This window comes from Bos javanicus, chromosome 17 (genome assembly GCF_032452875.1).
Source record: "Bos javanicus breed banteng chromosome 17, ARS-OSU_banteng_1.0, whole genome shotgun sequence".
NCBI classification, from domain to species: domain Eukaryota; kingdom Metazoa; phylum Chordata; class Mammalia; order Artiodactyla; family Bovidae; genus Bos; species Bos javanicus.
In genome coordinates this window covers 53,845,695-53,864,930 of record NC_083884.1, presented here as the reverse complement: position 1 = coordinate 53,864,930, position 19,236 = coordinate 53,845,695, and the positions used below count along the sequence as shown (strand labels likewise).

General features: G+C 50.8%; 1 protein-coding gene across 4 annotated transcripts in view; it reads left to right on the top strand.

Moving 5' to 3' along the window:
- Positions 1 to 1,469: 1,469 nt before the first annotated feature.
- The window catches only part of MLXIP (MLX interacting protein), a 58,207-nt gene continuing 40,440 nt past the window's right edge, over positions 1,470 to 19,236 (top strand). For 2 of the 4 annotated variants that reach the window (XM_061384729.1, XM_061384728.1), the window contains exon 1: positions 1,470 to 2,012. In XM_061384729.1, the coding sequence (XP_061240713.1) occupies positions 1,600 to 2,012 (413 nt within the window). In that variant the 5' untranslated portion in view covers positions 1,470 to 1,599. The remainder of the gene's footprint in view (positions 2,013 to 19,236) is intronic. The other 2 variants (XM_061384731.1, XM_061384730.1) reach the window with 1 other exon arrangement.

The following is a 19,236-nucleotide window of genomic DNA, read 5'->3' as shown; positions in this document are numbered from 1 at the left end:
GAGCCATTTGTCCCTTTCACTCCCAACAGGCTCCCTCATCAGGAGGAAGGTGTGGTAACAAGCTGAGACCCCACCCAAATCTGGAAATTAAACTGGCTTCAAAGCAGAGCACAGGAGCAGCTGTAGAGGACCCTGGAGGCCCTACAGAGACTAGGATGGGAGCGCCTGCCCCAGGGGCCCCACTGGCCCTTTAGTTGCCCTGCCCTCCCTACGTGGCCCCTGCCAGCTGGCTTTGAGCCCCTTGACCGCTTTCTATACATGTCAACTATTATGTTGGGCCATATGAAATCGCTGTTTCTATAGTCAAAAGTGGCTGAGTATTGGCAATTTCTAGATGCCTTTGGTCTGGCTGGTTCAGTCCCTTCAGTCTGCAGTCTGTTTATTTAGTGCTCATTCTTTGCTTGGCACTGTGCAAAGCACTTTATAGTCATTTTTAAATTGTCACAACTTTCTGAGGCATAGGAATCCCCATTTGACAGAGAAGAAAATTACGGCTCAGAATTTCCCCTTTTGGAAGGGTTTCAGAGAAGGCAATGGCACCCCACTCCAGTACTTTTGCCTAGATAATCCCATGGACGGAGGAGCCTGGTGGGCTGCAGTCCATGGGGTCGCTAGCGACTTCACTTTCACTTTTCACTTTCATGCACTGGAGAAGGAAATGGCAACCCACTCCAGTGTTCTTGCCTGGAGAATCCCAGGGACAGGGAAGCCTGGTGGGCTGCCGTCTATGGGGTCGCACAGAGTCGGACACGACTGAAGTGACTTAGCAGTTAGCAGGGGCTGGTTCGCCTTCCAAGTTTAAGATCTTAACAACAATGACAGTATTTTGAGTTGTAGTTAAAGGAGCTGGTGGCTGTGTCTGCCACTGACAGATTGCGATGTCCTGGGAAAGTGCCTTAACTAAAGAGCTAGTTTTTACCTCTGCGGAGGTGAGAAGTGTTAGTGATCTTGCTTTCGCGTTAGAAAATCCCGTTGGTATTCAGCGACTCTGTCTTCTCATCAATAAAATGGGGACGAAACCCTCAGGGCCAAGCAATATCTCGGAAGAGCCATTAGGACACAGTTCCGGGCCCTGCAGGAGAAAGCGGGGCCTGGAGGGGGAAGGAGCGCCACCCCCACCCACCACGTGGAGCGCCCGTCCGGCCGCGGCGAGGCGGCAGAACCATTCCCGGGAGTGTGAGGCGGGATCTGCACGACCTGCTTGGCCAACGCCTCTCTTAGGCCAAGACACTGGCGAGTGACACCACCTGGCCACCATGTCCCGCAGCACCCCGAAGGGAAAGGGATGGCTAGGGGCGGGGCCAGGAGGCGTGGCCTCCGGTTCCCCCTCCCCCCCGCCTTTTTTTGTCCGCCCAGCTACGGAAAGGACCCCTGCACCTTTAAGAGGCCGACGCGGGCGCCCGATTGGCCGAGACGCTCCAGTGACGTCACGCCAGGGCCGGCGCCGAGGCGGCCCTGTCGGCCCGCGCCCTCCCCCTCCCGCCCCGCCGCGCGCTCGCGGACAGTCGGCGCGCGGGCCGGCCCGGGCCGGCGCCCCGTCTCGCTCGCTCCCCTGCGTCGCCCCGCGCCCCGGGGGATGCCCCCGGCCGGGCACCCCCCATGGCCGCCGACGTCTTCATGTGCTCCCAGAGCCGGCCCCGCAGCCGGGGCCGCGCCGTGCTGCTGAAGCCCCAGGTGCCCGAGGACGACGACGACTCTGACACGGATGAACCGTCCCCGCCGCCCGCCTCCGGCGCAGCCACCCCGGCCAGGGGCCAGGCGAGCGCCGTGCTACCGCCGCCCAAGGCCGGGTCGGGCCGCGAGGAGCCTCCGCGCCGCCAGCAGATCATCCACAGCGGCCACTTCATGGTGTCGTCGCCGCACCGGGAGCACCCGCCCAAGAAGGGCTACGATTTCGACACGGTCAACAAGCAGACGTGCCAGACCTACAGCTTCGGCAAGACCAGCTCCTGCCACTTGTCCATCGACGCCTCGCTCACCAAGCTCTTCGAGTGCATGACCCTGGCCTACAGGTAGGAACCCGGCCGGCCCCACCTCTCGAGCGGGGTTCCTTTGACAAAACAAGCGTGGAGGGCTGCCGCCGGGGGACCTCTTAGCTTCAGGCATTCCCTTTGGGTCTTCCCCCATCCGGTGGGTTTATGGGTCTGGGGTCCCGAGTGGAAACGAGACGGGTGGAGGTCCTGGCCTCTTCCCTGTCTGCAAGGGCTTAAGTTCTTCCGGCTTCACGTTCCCCAGCTAGCCAACCCCCCCCCCCGCCCCCCGCCACCAATGTCCCGAGGCCACTGATTTCAGACTAGAAAAAGGTGTAAATACAGGCTATACCTCGTGTTATTAGACTTTATCCACCCTTCCCCCCAAAGCTTTGTGTGTTTCCGGCAATAGGGAGTAGTGGGACCACCTGTCCAGGGTGGTTAAGCGCTGGTTTACTGATTGTGTAAAATCTGCGAGCCCGTTTCCTTCTTTATAGAGGGTGACAGTATTACCTGCCTCCGTTGGCTGCTGTGGGGATGGAATGAGATAGGTAAAGTGCTTATTTCAGCGCCTGGCACATATTTAGTTGCTCCTGAAGTGTGAGCTAGTTTTCTTATTGTGAGGGAGGCTGGGTTCCCTCACACCCTCTTGATTGGGAAGCCCTCCCCCCACCCACATTTGGGAGGGGCCCTGGGTGCCTCCTAGGAAAACTTGAAGCCCTAGCCCTTGATGGTGGAGGCTGTCCCCCTGGCAAGTTGGAGGCTCCTTGGGCTGGCCCTGAAACATAATTTGGAGATGTTTAGGGCAGGTATCCCAGACACCATCCTCACCTATGGCTCTGGCTCTAGGCGGAGATCTCTTTTTTACCCCAAGTCACAGAAATGCCTGGGTTTAACCTCAGGGCTTAAAATGCCCTTCCACTCTCCCTTTCTCAGTATTTGTCAGGTATTTGCTTCAGATAACTTCTGCCTCGGAAACAGAACTTCTTTGGAGGAGCTGCAGTGCGGAGCAGCCCAGCCCTGCACAAAGCTCACCATAGGATCTCGGCAGAGTGGAGATTACTGCATTAGTAACTGGACTGGCTGGGGTTGTCTTAGGTGTCTGCTGCAGGCAGCGCAGACAAAGTTTCCTTGGAGACTCCAGAAGCAGTATCATGAGGAGTACGAACGTTTCCCTCCACCGCCCCCACCTTTTTTTGGAAAGCAGTGAGCCCCGAATATACCCAAGTTATACATTTACCTGAAGCTGAAACGCTAGATATACATAGCTCCCGGTGGCATTTTCCCCCTCTGGAATAAATGATTAGTCAACTTGTTCCTTTGTTATGTTCCTGAAACGCACCCCGACTCTGCCCGCCCCCATTTCCTCTCTTGAAGGCTTCCCTGATGGTTTGTTTGCCACATGGCTGCAGTACATTACCCAGAGCTCTTCTCCCACCCCCTTTGCGTGGCACATTGGTTAGGCTCTGCTCTGATTCTCTGGTCTTGCCAGTTTGAGCTGGCACCAAGCCTGTGAAGATTTTTTTTTTTTTTAAACCCAAATTGTATTGAGGTCTCAGCCCTCTGCCCGCTTTTAGCCCTGCTTTGTGCGTGCGTGCATGCTTGCTCGTGTCTGACTCTTGGCGACCCCATGGACTGTAACCCGCCGGGATCCTCTGTCTGTGGGATTTTCCAGGCAAGAATATGGGAGCGGGTTGCCATTTCCTCCTCCAGGGTTAGCCCTGCTTACTCGGTCTCAAATTTTGAGCTCTTCATTGGAATCAAACTCGACTCGACTGTAGCATACGGTGCAGTGAGAAAGAGAGGGCTTCCAAACAAACCTGGAGGTGAAAGACAGGAATGTGTTCTATAAAGCAAACTTAATCCTCGCCTTTATTTTAATATCAACTTCTCCGCATACAGAGAATGGGCGATGGAGTGCAGGAGGCAAGGGCCGAAGAGCTCACCTAAGCTCTGCTAAAGGGTAAATAAACCAGTCTGCCCTCTGTCCTCAGTTTGGATAACCTGAAGGCGTATTATTAAATGACACCAAAGAATTTTAGTAATGGTATTTTTTTTTCCATTTCTTTTGAAAATATTTTGGCAGCCAGCCGTTGCTCATTTAACTTTCTTGGTTGCAAAATGCACGCTTAGTTTGGTTTGAGGCTTACCTTGTTCTTTGAGACATCCAGCCCTGCTAGTTGTCTGTCCGGCTTTGCTGTCATTCCCCATGCAGAGTCTCCTGCCACTGCGGGTCCCCCATTGGGCATCCGCCTAGTAATTTCTCATGAAGATGCTCATCGTGTTCCTCTCTGCGTGAGGCTAATCTGGGTGGCCCCAGAATTTAGTTGGCAGCGTGGAACGTGGGTACAGATTGACAGGAGGAGGACTCAAAACCAGTTATCTGGGCTGCAGCCTCTGGCCCAGAAAGCAGCATAAGAACAAATGTTTCTGACCTCAGCTATCCTGCGAAGACTGCTCACTGGCTTTCAGAGAAGGAGGGTTGCGATATGGGGGGCAGAGGGGAAAGAAAACAACCCCAGAGGTGGCCTCACTCCCCTTTCAGGGCCATGTTGAGCCTTCACCCCTGTTTTCCAGGTTTTCTCCCTCTCCTGGCCGCTGGGCCTCCTCCTCTTCTGTCTGTTTCTGGCCTGGGCTCTTTCTGACTTCAGCTTCCTGTCGGTCCCCCGGCCTCTTCGTTCTAGCCGCCTAACTCTCCCTGGTACACTCTGTGCTTTTTTTTTTTTTTTGGGTTTGGTTTCCTGTTAACTGCTGCCTCCCAGCTGTTTCCAGATGAGGTTCAGCAGCTCTTTGGGGGGAGGAACTAAGGGCAGGGGAAGTTGTGGTGGTTTTTTCCCCAGTCGTGTGAAGTGGACTAGGGACTCTGATATGATCTGTCCCTCAACTTGCAAAGTCATGAACTGCTAAAGGGTCTTTGGCAAGACTGACTTTGGCTGGGAAAAACGTGGGGTGCCCCATGGTCCACCTGGACAGGTAACAGTGTGGACGGATTCCAGCTTCCTGTAGCTGGCCGTAAAATCCACATCCTTCCCACACCATGATGCTAAGAAAAGCCCCCTGTAGTGAAACATCTTGATTTGGTCCTGCAGTGTGAGGTCAATTGTTGGAATGTTTGGAAGAGGAAGAAGTTGCCTCTCCCCAAGGCAGAGCTTAGAAATTCACGGCCTGCCTTCTCTAAAGCTTCCTATCCGCCACTGGGGACGTGGGGAGAGTACGGTGTCCCTGCAGGATGGAAGGGAGGATAAGTATAACTTATAATTATACTTATAACTTATAACTAAGATAATGTCTATAAATGGGTCTGCCTGCCTTCTCAGTCATGTCCGATTCTTTGCGGCCCCATGGACTGTAGCCTGCCAGGGTCCTCTGTCTATGGGATTTTCCAGGCAAGAATACTGGAGTGGGTTGCCATTTCCTCCTCCATGGGATCTTCCTGGCCCAGGGACTGAAGCCACGTCTCCTGTGTCTCCTGCATTGCAGGCGGATTTTTACCGCTGAGCCATCAGGGAAACCCCACGAATGGGTCTGCTGCTGCTGCTGCTGCTGCTGCTAAGTCGCTTCTGTCGTGTCCGACTCTGTGCGACCCCATAGATGGCAGCCCACCAGGCTCCCCCGTCCCTGGGATTAGAATGGGTCTAGTACCTGGCAAATAAGAAGCAACAGGAGGTTTAATGGGCTGAATCCCTTCTGCATCATCATTCAGCTGACATTTTTTAGGAGCCCAAGTTACTCATCCATAAACTAAGGGAAGTAACATATCTAACTGGGGTCTTTAATGTGGCTTTTAAATGCCGGCTTGACAGATGCTAAATGGATGCATTCTTGGCTTGTCCATACTCTCTGAAGCCCCACAGTGGAGCTATGTCCTCTAGAACATAGTTCATGGCTCTTTCCCTCTTAACATTGTGAGGAAAGTCACACATGTAAATCACCCACGCAGATTCTGAACACATCTAGTAGACAGCTTTCTGGGTTTGGTTTTGGTTTCGCTTCTCTACCTTTTTATGTAACTTTATTAGGGACCTTTGGTGTAAATATCTGTGGGGTGAGGGGAGAGACGATTCTTTTATGTATTTAGAGATAAACAGTAGCTTTCTGGACAGTAGATTTCTTTCTTTTTTTAAAATTATTTTTCTTTCTTTCTTTTTAAAAATTTATTTTGGCTACACCAGCTCTTAGTTGCAACATATGAACTCTTAGTTGCTAGATCATGTGGGATCTAGTTCCCTGACCAGGGATCGAACCTGGGCCCCCTGCATTGGGAGTGTGGCGTATTAGCCTCTGGACCCCCAGGGAAGTCCCTGGACAGTGGATCTCTGCTCCAGTGGATAATCGAGGAAACCTTTAAATTTGGATCTGTAAGATACAAGTTTCCAAACTGTAGCCCTGTATATGTATGTATCAGTTCGGTTTAGTCGCTCAGTTGTGTCCAACTCTTTGCGACTCCATGGACTGCAGTACACCAGGCCATCACCAACTCCCGGAGCTTGCTCAAACTCATGTCCGTCAAGTCGGTGATGCCGTCCAACCATCTCATCCTCTGTCATCCCCTTCTCCTTGTGCTTTCAGTCTTTCCCAGCACCAGGGTCTTTGCTAATGAGTTGGTTCTTTGCATCAGGTGGCCATAGTGTTGGAGCTTCAGCTTCAGCATCAGTCCTTCCAATGAATATTCAGGACTGATTTCCTTTAGGATGGACTATATATATGAATAGTTACCCACTGTTCCTGACAGACAAGGATTCAAGGTTTATAGCAATTGTCCTCTAAATGTTAAGTTTGCCAAGGAAGAATTTTCTAGTCCTGGGCATGGTAACTAGTTGTAAATGAGAACCATTCACACAGATGACTAAATTGGTTTTACTCTTCTGCAACCATGCCGAAGAGAAGCAGTTTCTCTCCTCTTGGGCTTTCTTTGGTCTTGAGTCATTATATAGTGTCTATTAAAGGGCCATGCTGGGTTGGAGTGAGGGCTCCAGAGATGAGAAAGAATAGTCTCTGTCCTCCAGGAGCTCACAGATTTGGAGTGGGGGACAGATAAACAGGCAATTGTAGAACAGTTAGCAAGGGCTGTGATGAACAACGTGAACCAGGTCTAACAGCAGCAGTGAGGACGGTCCCGAAACCAGAAGAGTGTGTGTCTGTGTGTGTGTGTGTTTGCATAATCGGGATCAGTGTGGACAGTTTCCCGTGTCATAGGGGTTTCATACGTATCTCCCCTTCCCTGTGTTACCTATCAGAAGTTACGATCCACCTTCCCAGGAAGTCCAAAAATTCCTTTTACCTGTGCTCTTTTCATTGGTGGTCCAGGACAAATTTCCTGTTTATGTAGAGGCTGGCTGGCTGATTGCCATCCTGATGGAAGAGCAAAGAAGGGTAGTCAGATTGGGAAGAGCCTGGGGAAAGGAGGTGGAAGAGAGGATGGAGGGAAGTCATTTGCTAGACGGAAGGAAATTCACACTAACTGAGCAATTACTGTGTCCTAGAGTCTCTATGTTATCCTAAGTCGCAGTAGCCATCTCAGGCAGGTGCTGGTGGAATTCATATTTTTCAAACCAAAAAAAAAAAGGCACAAAGTTAATTTGCCTTGTTGCTGGGAGGTGAGGCAGCTCATCCAAGGTGGTGTCTCTTGCTGAAAAGTCTCCTCCTTGTCTGCTCACAGAAGCGTGCAACTCTGTAAGAGAGAAGGTAGACGTGCTAGTTCCTGTAGGATTGGAAGAGGGGACCAAGACGGGGAAAACAAGTGCCTTTAGGCCACCCCATGCCCTTCCTCGTGCCGCCCTGCCCCACTGGTGAGATCCTGCCCTTCCCTCAAGCCTCGGCTCAAGTGCCCGTGGCCTGGTGGTCCCTCTCAAAGGGAGTGAACCCCTCGATGCCAGGCAAATCCACGACCTTATTGATTGTGCCTCGTATCTTTATTTACATAGACGTGATTTTCCTGCTCTCTTCACCTTTGACTTTCTCATGGAGTCTCACAGTGTCTGGAATATACTAGGTGGCTAAGATAAATATATGGAATTGAACAGGGAAACTCAGGGGCCTAGTGGCCACATCATAAACTCTCCTCTGGTGGACCTTGTTTCTCTTCAGATGCACAAAGAAAAACCCCCTCCGTGGAACGCTTGTCTAGGGGTGCTGGTGTAGAGTGGGACAACGGGGTGGTGTTTGTATTGGGGGGCCCACACAACCTGAGATGGGAGGTAGATGAGTGGTGTCCCAGGACATCTACGTGCTCATTCCCAGGACCTGTGAATACGGTAGGTCACATGGCAGAGAGGAAGTAGGGTTGCTAATCAGCTGCCTCTAAAATGGAGAGATGATTTTGGATTGCCTGGGTGGGCCCAGTGTAGTCACAAGGGTCCTTAAAAGAAGAAGAGGAAAGCAGAAGAGAGAACTAGCAGGAGGAGTTGGCCTGAAGTCGCTGACTTTGAAGATGAGGAAGGGGCCACGAGCTAAGGAACACGGGCAGCCTCTAGGAGCTAGAAAAGGCAGGGAGCCAGATTCTCCCCTGGAATCCTGGAAGCCAGCACTGTGCATATCTTGTTTTTAGCCCCAGTTCTGGAGACCCCTTCCAGAACTGTGAGACAGTAACTTTGCATTGTTCTAAGCCACTAATTTTGTGGCCATTTGTTACAGCAGCGGTTGGAAACTAGTACAGACTGGTTTCAATAATTTTTTGTTTTTAATTAATTAATTACTTTTATTTTTGGCTGCACTGGGTCTTCGTTACTTTGCATGGGCCTTCTCTAGTCTTCATGGGCTTCTCATTGCAGAGGCTGCTCTTGTTGCAGAGCACGGGCTCTAGGCGAGCGGGCTTCAGTAGTTGTGGCCCACAGACTTCGTTGCTCTGCAGCATGTGGAATCTTCCCGGAGCAGGGATTGAACCCATGTCCCCTGCGTTGGCAGGTGAGTTCCTAACCACTCTGCCACCTGGGGACGTCCTCAACAGTTTCTCCAGGTGATGTTTTTAAGCCCATAACCCAGGTCTAAAAGTCTTTCGTCAGACTCCTTCCCCCACAGAAGAGCTGAGCACACTCTGCCGTCGTGTCAAACTGTGCAAAGTGTATTAGCGAAGTGCCTGCTTCAGGCGATCTAATGATAGGGGGGCCCTTGTTGTAAAAAGGAGTCTGTAAAGTGGTCTTATTCTGTTGCCCCAGCACAGTTCCTAGAATAAGGGTACTGTAGAAAGTTAACAGCACATATCTTTAAGGATTCATATATGGCTGATGAAAAATTCAGAGTGTGAGCTCCTATTGCCCATAATTGAGTTACTTCTTGGGTCTAATATGTGCAGTTCAGACAGCAGATATCGTAGGTGGTATTTTCTGTCTTGTTGGAGTTCTGTCTGTGGTTAGAATTCCGAGCCACAGGGCTTGAGTTTAGGCAGAGCCCTTTTGGCCATGGGAATCAGGGCCCGTCTCAAGCTGGCCCTTGCAATGGGGATTTACTGCAGGGATCAGGAAGTGTGTTCATGAACCTCCAGGATTCCCAGGACTTCCAGACCTCTGGATTCCGGAGGGGTCCCGGGCTGTGGTGGGTCCTCAGCAGAGGGAGCTTGCCCTTTCCTTAAGGCTTACCCACATAAGTGACTCAGCTCCTGTCTCAGACCCTGCTTTGCTTTGGGATCTTACTTCTGCTGCTGCCAGCTGGTGCTCTCACCTGCCTCTGCTCTCCTCTGCTTCAAAGCCCCTGACTATGGGGGTTTCTGCATCTGCCTGACAGGAGCTTGTGGGTGGCCTGAGTTTCGCACACAGACCTGCTCAGAGCTTCCTGTTACCATCAGTGCTCTATGCCAGTTGTCTAATTGAATTAGCCCGTGTCTAGCCCCAGAGCGTCCAGTGATGCCCTTTCCTTTCAAAAGTATTAATCAGGCCTCCGATGAGTGCCAGGCCTTGTTCTCGCCCTTGGGGATGCAGCATTAAACAAGACATGGCGTGCGCATTCTTTTTGTTGTTTGAGTTTTATTGAGAATGGCAACCCACTCCAGTATTCTTGCCTGGAAAGTCCCATGGATGGGGGAGCCTGGTGGGCTGCAGTCCATGGGGTCACTGAGAGTCAGACACGACTGAGCAACTTCACTTTCACTTTTCGCTTTCACACATTGGAGAGGGAAATGGCAACCCACTCCAGTGTTCTTGCCTGGAGAATCTCAGGGACGGGGGAGCCTGGTAGGCTGCCGTCTATGGGGTCGCACAGAGTTGGACACGACTGAAGCGACTTAGCAGTAGCAGCAGCAGGTGGCGCACAGCTATGTGCATGTTTAAGACGTCCGGCACAATAACTGACTTACAGGTATTGTAAAGTCATGGAGTCTATAGTCAGTTGAGGGAATCAGTAAGCAAATCAGATTTAAATCGTTCCTGCCGCAAAGAACATCAACCACACCAGAAGATGGAAAGTGATAGCGGGTGGGGGAGGGCAGGCGGACACTGTATCTCGGCAGGTCAGAGAAGTCTTCCGAGGGGCTGACATTTCAGGTTGAACTGAAACCTGAGTGGTGAGTGGGAGCCAGCCGAGGGCAGTCATTCCAGGCGGTGGACGAGCCCGAGGCAGAGGCCCAAGGTGGAAGGATCAGGCACATTCCGGGGCTGGGAAGGCCAGGGTGGCCAGCAGGTTGAGGGCAGGGCGAGTGTTGGGGAGGAGAGGGGGAGATGGGTTTGGTTGGGAGGTGGGAGGTTAGGATACTCCATTCGTTGCTTTGGAGATCTGGCTTGTTGAGTCTGCGCAGTGGGGACCAGGGGACAGGAGGGCCGGGGGAACTGATACCAGAATGGTGGCTGGGAGGTGGTGAGACGTGCATGGATGCAGGGCGGGTTTGGGCTTGCCAGTGGAAAGGATGTTGCGGTGTAAGCAAGGAATCAGCAGTGGCCCTGAGGGTTTTGGTCTGAGCCGTGGGGGCTGTGACTGAAATGAGGAAGCCAGGGAGCCCCATCAGCTGTGTGACTAATGTGAGCTGTGTCGAGGACCTGTGCTGTGCGCTTGACTTGGCTGCATGGGCTATGGGTGGGGCAGCTCCCTAAGAAGGGGCTGCGAGGGGCTGTCAGTGTTGGGAGCTCTGCAGTCCAGGGAGGTCATCACTGTCACCAGAGTACCGGGATTCTTTCTTCTGTCCTGGCTGCTCCATCTCATCTCCCTAACCTTTCTTGTGCCTTGTAAGGGACCAGTTGGCCAGGGGAGGTTTTGGCGTTTTGAGCTTGTATTTGGGATGGCAATGGTTTTTGTTTTCTGTGAAATAGATACTCTCATATCCCGAATGATATTTTTACTCCCTTGGGTTTGGTTGTGGTAGAAGAGTACTACCTGGTCTTGAATGCCCTACGAGGAAACATCTCCAAATCGAGCATCCCTAGTGTGTTTAGTTAGGGTTGGACTGCACCATCAGAAAAGCCTTCTAGAAGGAGGCAGGGTGGAAATGGTTATCTGGTAGCTCTAGAAGGACGTCCAAGATCTGGAGGAATAATTCCAGAAACAGAATTCCTTGTCAATAGCTTTTGAGTCTCAGAAGTGATAGTGTAAAAATTAAAAAGAAAAGAAAACAAAGAAGAATCCAGTTGAAGAACAGTGAAGAGTGAGGCCAGGAAGTAAAGAGCTCAGAAAGGGATGTCAGGGAGAACCAGGCTGCTGGTGGGAACGGCACTGGAGAGGGGACCCACGGGGACTTGGTTCACTCTGCTTCACTGTGAGGACTATTGTGTGCGTAGGAGGGTCTGTTCTGAAAGCTAGTCACCACTTCTTTCCTCTGTGGCTTATGGGCACAGGCTATCAGGGAAGATGATGGCCTCTTGTGTTCCATCACCATGGGGCAGACAGTCATCAAACAAAAAACAGCTGCTTCGGTAGAAAGTAGGAGAATTAAACTAGTTTCCAGATATTTCCCCAATATTCTGGCTTTTAAAAAACAACCTAAAGAACCCCTTTTTGTGCTCAGGTGGTCACTGGCCCATTTGCAAATGGACTGCCTCATCTTCTGGGACCAGCCCAGAGAGCTAGACACTATGCTTTCTAGAGAAAGTGAATTTATAAATCTCTCTTATTTATTAGAATGAAACCCTTTCAACGAGTTCTTAAAACAGTGCATGATCATATTAGCTTGCTGTTTGAAACAGTGATTTTCCAGCTGAGTAGCAGCGCCTTTTACCCAGGCTCCTCTGTTCTTTAAATAATTATTATTTTGTTGTTGTTGTTCTTCACATTATTAAACGGATCTTTCTCTGCCTTGGAGCAGGACTTTCTTCCACTTGTGCAGACGAGTTTATGTTATCGTTGGTGTTAACAGCTTTATCAAGATGGGATTCATGTACCTTAAGATGTGGTCGCTATACGTGTGCCGGTCATTGATTTCCTTTTTGTTGTGTAGCCATAATTGGAATCCAGTTTTAGAACATCCCATCACCCCACCAAGATCCCTCATGCTCTTTTATGTTTAATCCCAGGTCCTGCCTTCGCCCCAGACAGCCGTTAATCTGCTTTCTGTGTCTGTAATCTGCTTGTCTTGCCTTTTCTGGACGTTCCATGTAAATGGAATCATACTGTATGTGGCCTTTTGCGTCTGTCTTTTTTCACTTGGCATGAAGTTGGTGAGGTTCATCTGTGTTTACAGTGCACATACATGTCTTGTTCCTTTCGATTCCTGGACAGTATTCCACTGTGTCATTGTACCGCATTTTGTTTATCTGTTCATTGACAGGCATGTTTCGGGGGGAAGCCTAGTAGCTTCGTTGTTTGGATGTTGGTATTCCATTTTTCTGTAGTAAAGTTCTCGTACAGATTCAGCAGGGACTTCCTTACAGGGTGAAACTGGGAACCGCAGTGACTATGTTGGAAAGATGATGGGTCAAACACCACTAGGTGTGGTGCCGCTGGTGGGTAGCATTTCGCTCAGCCCTGTAAGTCCTGAGGCCTTTAATTGTAAAGGAAGGAAAAAAGTGAGAGGGGACGTGGGGTTAGACTAGAATGACCAATCTTATTCTTATTTACCAATCTTATTTTTCTTCCATGGACCTTGTGTATTTGAGAGATACAGCCTTAGGAGTAAATTGTATTGAGCAATAAAAAGGAACAAGCTTCTGGTATGTGTCAGAAACATTACGTCGAGTGACGCAAGTCTTACTCAAGAGATTAGATATTGATTCCGTTTATGTGACGTTCTAGAAAAGGCAGAGCTAATCTACAGTGGAAAAAAATCAGATCAGTACTTGGCCTGTGAGGGAGGTTGAAGAGGGGAATACTGGGGAAAAGCAGGAATCTTTTAGGATGATGGTCATGTTTTATAGTATTGTGACTATACTAGAAACCAGTGAACACTTTTAAAAGGCTAATGTTTTGGTGTGTAAATCATGTCTCAATAAACCTGTTATAAAAAAAAAAAACCCACGTCATTAGGACTGACCTGGATGCATTCTTCTTTTTGTAGCTGAATAGAATCCCTTGAGAGCCTATTATACAAAGTGAGGTAAGTGAGAAAGAGAAGGACAGATACTGGACACTAACACACGAATGCGGAACCTAGAAAGATGGTACTGATGAGCCTGTTTGCAGGGCCGCAGTGGGCGCAGACACAGAGCGCAGGCTTGTGGATGCAGCGGCGGAAGGAGCGGAGGCGTGAATTGAGAGAAGAGCACGGAAGCACACACATTACCATATGTGAAACAGAGAGCAACTGGGCATTTGCTGTGTGACACAGGGAGCTCAACCCAGTGCTCTGTGACAGCCCTAGAGGGATGGGATGGGGAGGGAGATAGGGGCGGTTCAGAAGGGAGGAGACATATGTATACTTGTGGCTGACTCATGTTGATGTATGGCAGAGGCCAGCACAATATTATAAAGCAGTTATCCTCCAATAAAAAACAACACCAACAGAAAACCCAAACCATTTAGGTTTTCAACATTATCTTTAGGGAGTCGTATTTGAGATCTTAAATGCTAAATATGTCAGTGTCTAAGAGTTCCAAGAGTCTCTGTCTTCCATCTCTTCTGTGTACAGTAAATGAGAGGCTGCTTGGGAAGGTGACCTACCCTGAGCATTTCCCCTAGATTAAAATCGACTCAGGAATTTGGCTCTCCAGGTTACCTCAAAGCTCCACAAATCACCCTAAGGTTATCCTGTTAAGGCCTTTTTTCCTTTTAACATTGTCTGGGTCAGGGGGTCACCAAGTCAAATGCCCACAAGGGTCAGGAGATAAAAGTGTGGGTCATTGGTAAGGCAAAGAGGACATTTGCTGTCTTTTATTTTCTGGCTTCTGATGGAGTCATGGTTACAGACAAGCACTTACTTATTATGAAAACCCTGCAACTATAAACTGCAGTTGACCAGGCCTGCCTGATGGAAGTGCAGCGGCGGCGGTGGGGGGTGGGGGTGGGGTCTGTGGTGAATTGGTGGGCACCTGCCGGCTCTACAGGGGGCAGCCATCACCCAGCTCCAGGTGACTCTAGCTGTTTGGGAACGTGAGCTCAGTCTTACGAGGTCTGGCGTATTTGAAAATTGGAAGAAGTCTGAATTTGTATGTGAACTCTGCATTTCCATTTCTACCTTGGATCTGAGTTCAGGTATTAGGAATTCTAGGGAAATGAGTTTAATCTCGGTTGCATCTGTTTATCTATTGGCCTTTCTTTTTATTTTTTAATTTATTCTCAAAATCTGTTTTGGCTGTGCTGCATGGTATGTGGGATCTTAGTTCTCCAACCAGGGATCGAACCCGCCCCCCTTGCATCGGAAGGGCAGTCTTAACCACCGGACCACCAGGGAAGTCCCACGGTTGCGTCTCGTTTAGAACTGAGTCCTGGCCTAAGGGATGAAGGAGTGTGTGGTGCTCTTTGCCACAAGGGCAGCCCTGGCACAGGGGATATCTTGTGAGGTGTTCTCACTCTGAGGTGTACCTTCCTGAAATGTTCATGTTCATACAGTCACAGGACCGTCATCTTCTGAAAACAAAATCCAAGACTGTCCTCCTGGTAAACCCCAGAGGTGTGTGTGCGCCTGGTAGACAGTTACTCGTAGAGTTATGAGGAACCAGGGCGGTTATTTTAAATGATCGTGATTTGGGGGTGGAGAGTTGACTTCACTTCACTTCTCCACGTGAAGTTCTTGGACAGTGGGTTACTCATCGTTTTACATTCCATTTCTAACTGTTATCCCTTAACTTCACCACCAGACCTGCCTGGGGCAGGGCTGTTTTCATAGGGTGATTCCAGGGTGGAGGAAAGGGATAATCATTTGACTTAACTCCAGACAGTTGATTTGGTTGTCGCTGAAACAAAATTATAGCTTGAAGTTAGACAGAAGAGGCCTCTCACTTGGCTCTTGTTCAAAGTTTCTAACCAGCACATTGGACGTTGTGTTACAGGCCCCTGGCTTGCTTTGCAGTTAACTACGTGTGTGTGTGTGTGTGTGTGTGTGTGTGTGGTAGTAAAGAAGGGATGTGCTTGCTTTGAACCCTTCCCCCAGCGCGCGGGCATGCGCGCGCACACACACACACACACACACACACGTTCTCGCACAGCCACCTTCCTCACGATCTGAGGCTTTTCACCTCTTGAAGTTTCTGTCCATATTTGATCTGATCTACAGAGGTGTTGGCAAGTAGCTTTATGGTTCTTAAAGGCCACGACTTTGCTCCTGAGCCAGATTGAAATAGTTTGTACTTCTCAGAGCAACAGCAACCACGCTCACTAAGAAGTTGGGGGTATTACTCTTATAAGCTTCGGACCTTACGTTTTGGATTTTGACTGTATTTCTGGGCCCCCTTCCAGGAAAAAAAAAAACCCAAACTCAATACCCACAGATAACCACCATCATTTCCCTGGTGTTTATTCTCTCAGACCTTGTGGGGTTTTTATTTTTCGAGTGGAGTAAGTGTGTTTTGTGTTTGTATTTAACAGATCATGAATGCCTTTCCCAAATACTCGTCTGCAGTATTTTTAGTGGCTGAGTAGTATTTCATTGTGTGGGTATACTGTCACTCACGGAACCCCTCTCTGGTGGACCTTAAGACCATTTCACATGAGTTTTGTGTTCCTGAGCCCCTGTTCCATTTCTCTTATCCCTACTTTCTCTGAAAACATCCTTCTGCCTCCTCCTCCTTCCTCACTGGATGAACTCTCTCCCTGAGAACCTTTCAGCAGGACCCTTGAAGAAAAGGGTCAGGGTTCCCCGGCCTGTCCCCTGCCCCTGCCTGCTTGGCTGAGGTATGTGTGGAGGGTGGAGGTGAGCAGGTTGCAGCCCAGGAGCAGCCTTTGCTCTGCGCCTCGGGCTGGAGAGAGGAAGGCTGGCTGCAGTGCCAGCCTGCAGAGGGGCAGGGGACGCAGGGGAGGGGGTCTGACACACCCCGCAGCAGCGTGCGTGCCGAGCTCGCACGTCCCCACCCCGAGGCCACGGCTCCTCACTCCTGCCAGCAGGAGGATGCCGGCGCTCGGCCTCTGTTGTTCCAGAGGCAGGGAGAGGGCGTTGAGCTTCAGGAAAGCTGGTGGTTCCAGCTGCAAGCCCGCCCAGCTGGGGCACGCTCACCTGAGACCGGGAGCCATGTGGATGCATGTCCCTGCGAGTCACAGAACAGATGCCAGTATGACTTGGTACATGGAAAGAAGAGCTCACTCAACTCTCTGGAAAAGTTTAAGTACTTTCCAGCCCATCAAGTCCAGAGATGCTGATCTCTGGCTCTCTGGCAGCCTTACTTGTCAGCCTGATCCGTTGTGGGGTTTCTGTGGTTCTGTCTGTCTGCCCACCCACACTGATGGCAAGAGTGTGTGGCGGCGGGGTCTGATATAAGGCAAAGGACTTGGGTGATGTTTTAAATGCTGGATGAGGTTGTTACAACTCCCTAGGCTCAGTGGCAAGGCTCGGCTGCCCTCAGGGCATCCAGGTTCACTGGCTGCGTCCTAGCCCAGAGCTCCTCACTGTGACCCCCATCTCCTAGCCCAGCAGAGCCTGCTCTAGCCTCCCGGCTCTCTCCCAGCCTGGCTCCCTAGTGACTGGACCAGTTTTCAATTCCTCTTAGTTTTGAATTTCATGATTTTTTTCCCCCACAAGAAACCTTGGCAGAAGACTTTGTTCCCTGGGAAAAAAGCTCTCAGAAAAGCAGAGAACCCAGCTATCAGCTCAGCCCCTGGCTTGTCCTTGACGATGTCCCAGCACAGTACTTGTGAGCCGGCAGGCAGGTGGTGCTGAGGAAACTTACCTGGTGGGCACGGCCTTCGGGTGCTTCCCACAGCAGCCAATCAGAGACCTACTGATTACAGTCGAGCTGGCACAGCCTGTATGTAGCCAGCTGCTTTTTTGCCCGATAAGTTTGTTTGCTTATCTCTATTTTCCTGCCAATTGCTGGCTCCCTGGAGCCATGGGTGTGTTTGTGGTCATTTGAGGTGATTGGTAAAGTATGGATTAAGTGAGCAGGGCGGGGCGGGGTGTGAGAAATACGGGTGTCATCTTCTGGTCTCTCTCACCCCCTGGCTCTTACCTGCAGAGAGAATTTTCTCTGGTTCCTGCCCTAGAGGGTAGCAGCTTTCAGGCTTCTGGAAAGCTGGGAGCAGCCACCTCGGCTCAGTGGCTCTAGCTGAGGTCTTGAGTGTGCTGATGCTCTTGAGTGCTAAGTTGCTTCAGTCGTGTCTGACTCTTTGCGACCCCATGGACTGTAGCCCGCCAGGCTCCTCTGTCCGTGGGGTTCTCCAGGCAAGAATACAGGAGTGGGTTGCCATCTCCCTCTCCAGGGGATCTTCCCCACCCAGGGATCAAACGTGTGTCTCTTACATCTCCTGCACTGGCAGGCGGGTTCTTTACCGCTAGTGCCACCTGGGAAGCCAGAGTCCTTACAGCAGTGTCCATCTAAGGGCAAGTGAGTTTCCTTGGCTAGGGCAAACCAAGAGAGAAATAACAGGGTAGTCCAGACTGAACGCAAAAGCTATCCCGAGCAAGCTGCCCAGCCAATGGACTGGAACAGTGACCCAGCAGCACTGTAAACAAGCTTGACGCTCAGCCCTGTGTTCTCTGTTGGCCAGGATCCCTGGAAGCGCATCAGTATGTGAGACTCAGATATGTCCCGGGAGCAGTAGGAGCCCCACGACTGCAGAACGCCAGCCTGGGTGATGTGTCATCGCTGAATGGCAGTTGGCCTGCCTCTGTTGCGTCACACGCTGTTAGTTTCTGAGTATAACTTTCTTCCCTTTTTAGCCTGGTGTCTCCAAGTCCTGGGGACCAGAGATAGAAATGAAGAGGGGCGTGCAGGGTTTGTTGGGCTGTTGCAATCTGCCGACAAAGCCATCATTGTCTGGGATAAAGCACCAGTTGGGTCACTTTGAATTGCTCCATCGCTCCAGTGCTCAGTAACGGCTGTTTTTCTTCCACCTCAGCGGCGTTCCTGGGGAGAGGTGAAAGATGGACTGCCTGATCCAGAGCGGAGAAACTGCTCTCCCTTGCCCTGTCTGTGCAGCAGCATCTCGGGTGATCAGTTAAGCATCCAGAGCAGACAGTCTGCTCCTGGTCAGCCGGCGTCCCAGGCTGCTGCTGGACCCCAGCTGCAATTTTGCTGTCTTGGCCTCTTGCAGGAAGGGAGCTTTTAAGAACCAGGCTGCTGCTCGTGGCCTCAACCTCCCGTGGCACTCACCTCTCCCGGCCAGGTGCCCCACCCACAGCCTTGTTGCTGAGCTGACCTCCCCTGTGACCTTTTAGCCTACCGTCTCCCCCGTTGTGTACGATACCTCAAGCTGCCAGGTTAATCTGGAGAGCGAATCTTTCCTCTGGCTGGCTGGACTCCCGGATGCTGTCCCTCGAGCCTGGGACAGACACCCGGAGTTTTGATCCTTTCTGGTACCTCTGCCCCTCATTCAGTTCCACATTTGTGTGGTCAGATTAGTCCAATCCGGCTGTCTTTGTGGAAATCCCAGCAGCTGGGGTGAGGCCACCAGGGACTCCTGAGGGAATGAGGGAGCTCACACAGGAAAGCCTGGGCCTCCATTTGCTTCCAGTGCCAGGAATTTCATTTCCCTGCATCTGGATAGCTCTCCAAGTCCAGTGTGGTCACGAAATGACGTTTGAAGAGCTTAGGAGAAACGCAGAGTATGAGAAACATTTTTTTTTTAATGACCCTGATCCCAGACAGACAAGTTCAAGTGCTTGTTTTCTCAAAGATGGAGCTGCAGAGGCCAGAGACTCTGTGAGGTGGACAAAGCTGGATGGACAGGAGGGGGTGATGTAAAATGCCCTTGTCCACATCGTTAGTTCTCCCTTAGATATAGTCTTGGGAACTGCCTCCATGAGAGGCTTGGGGAGAACAGAAGA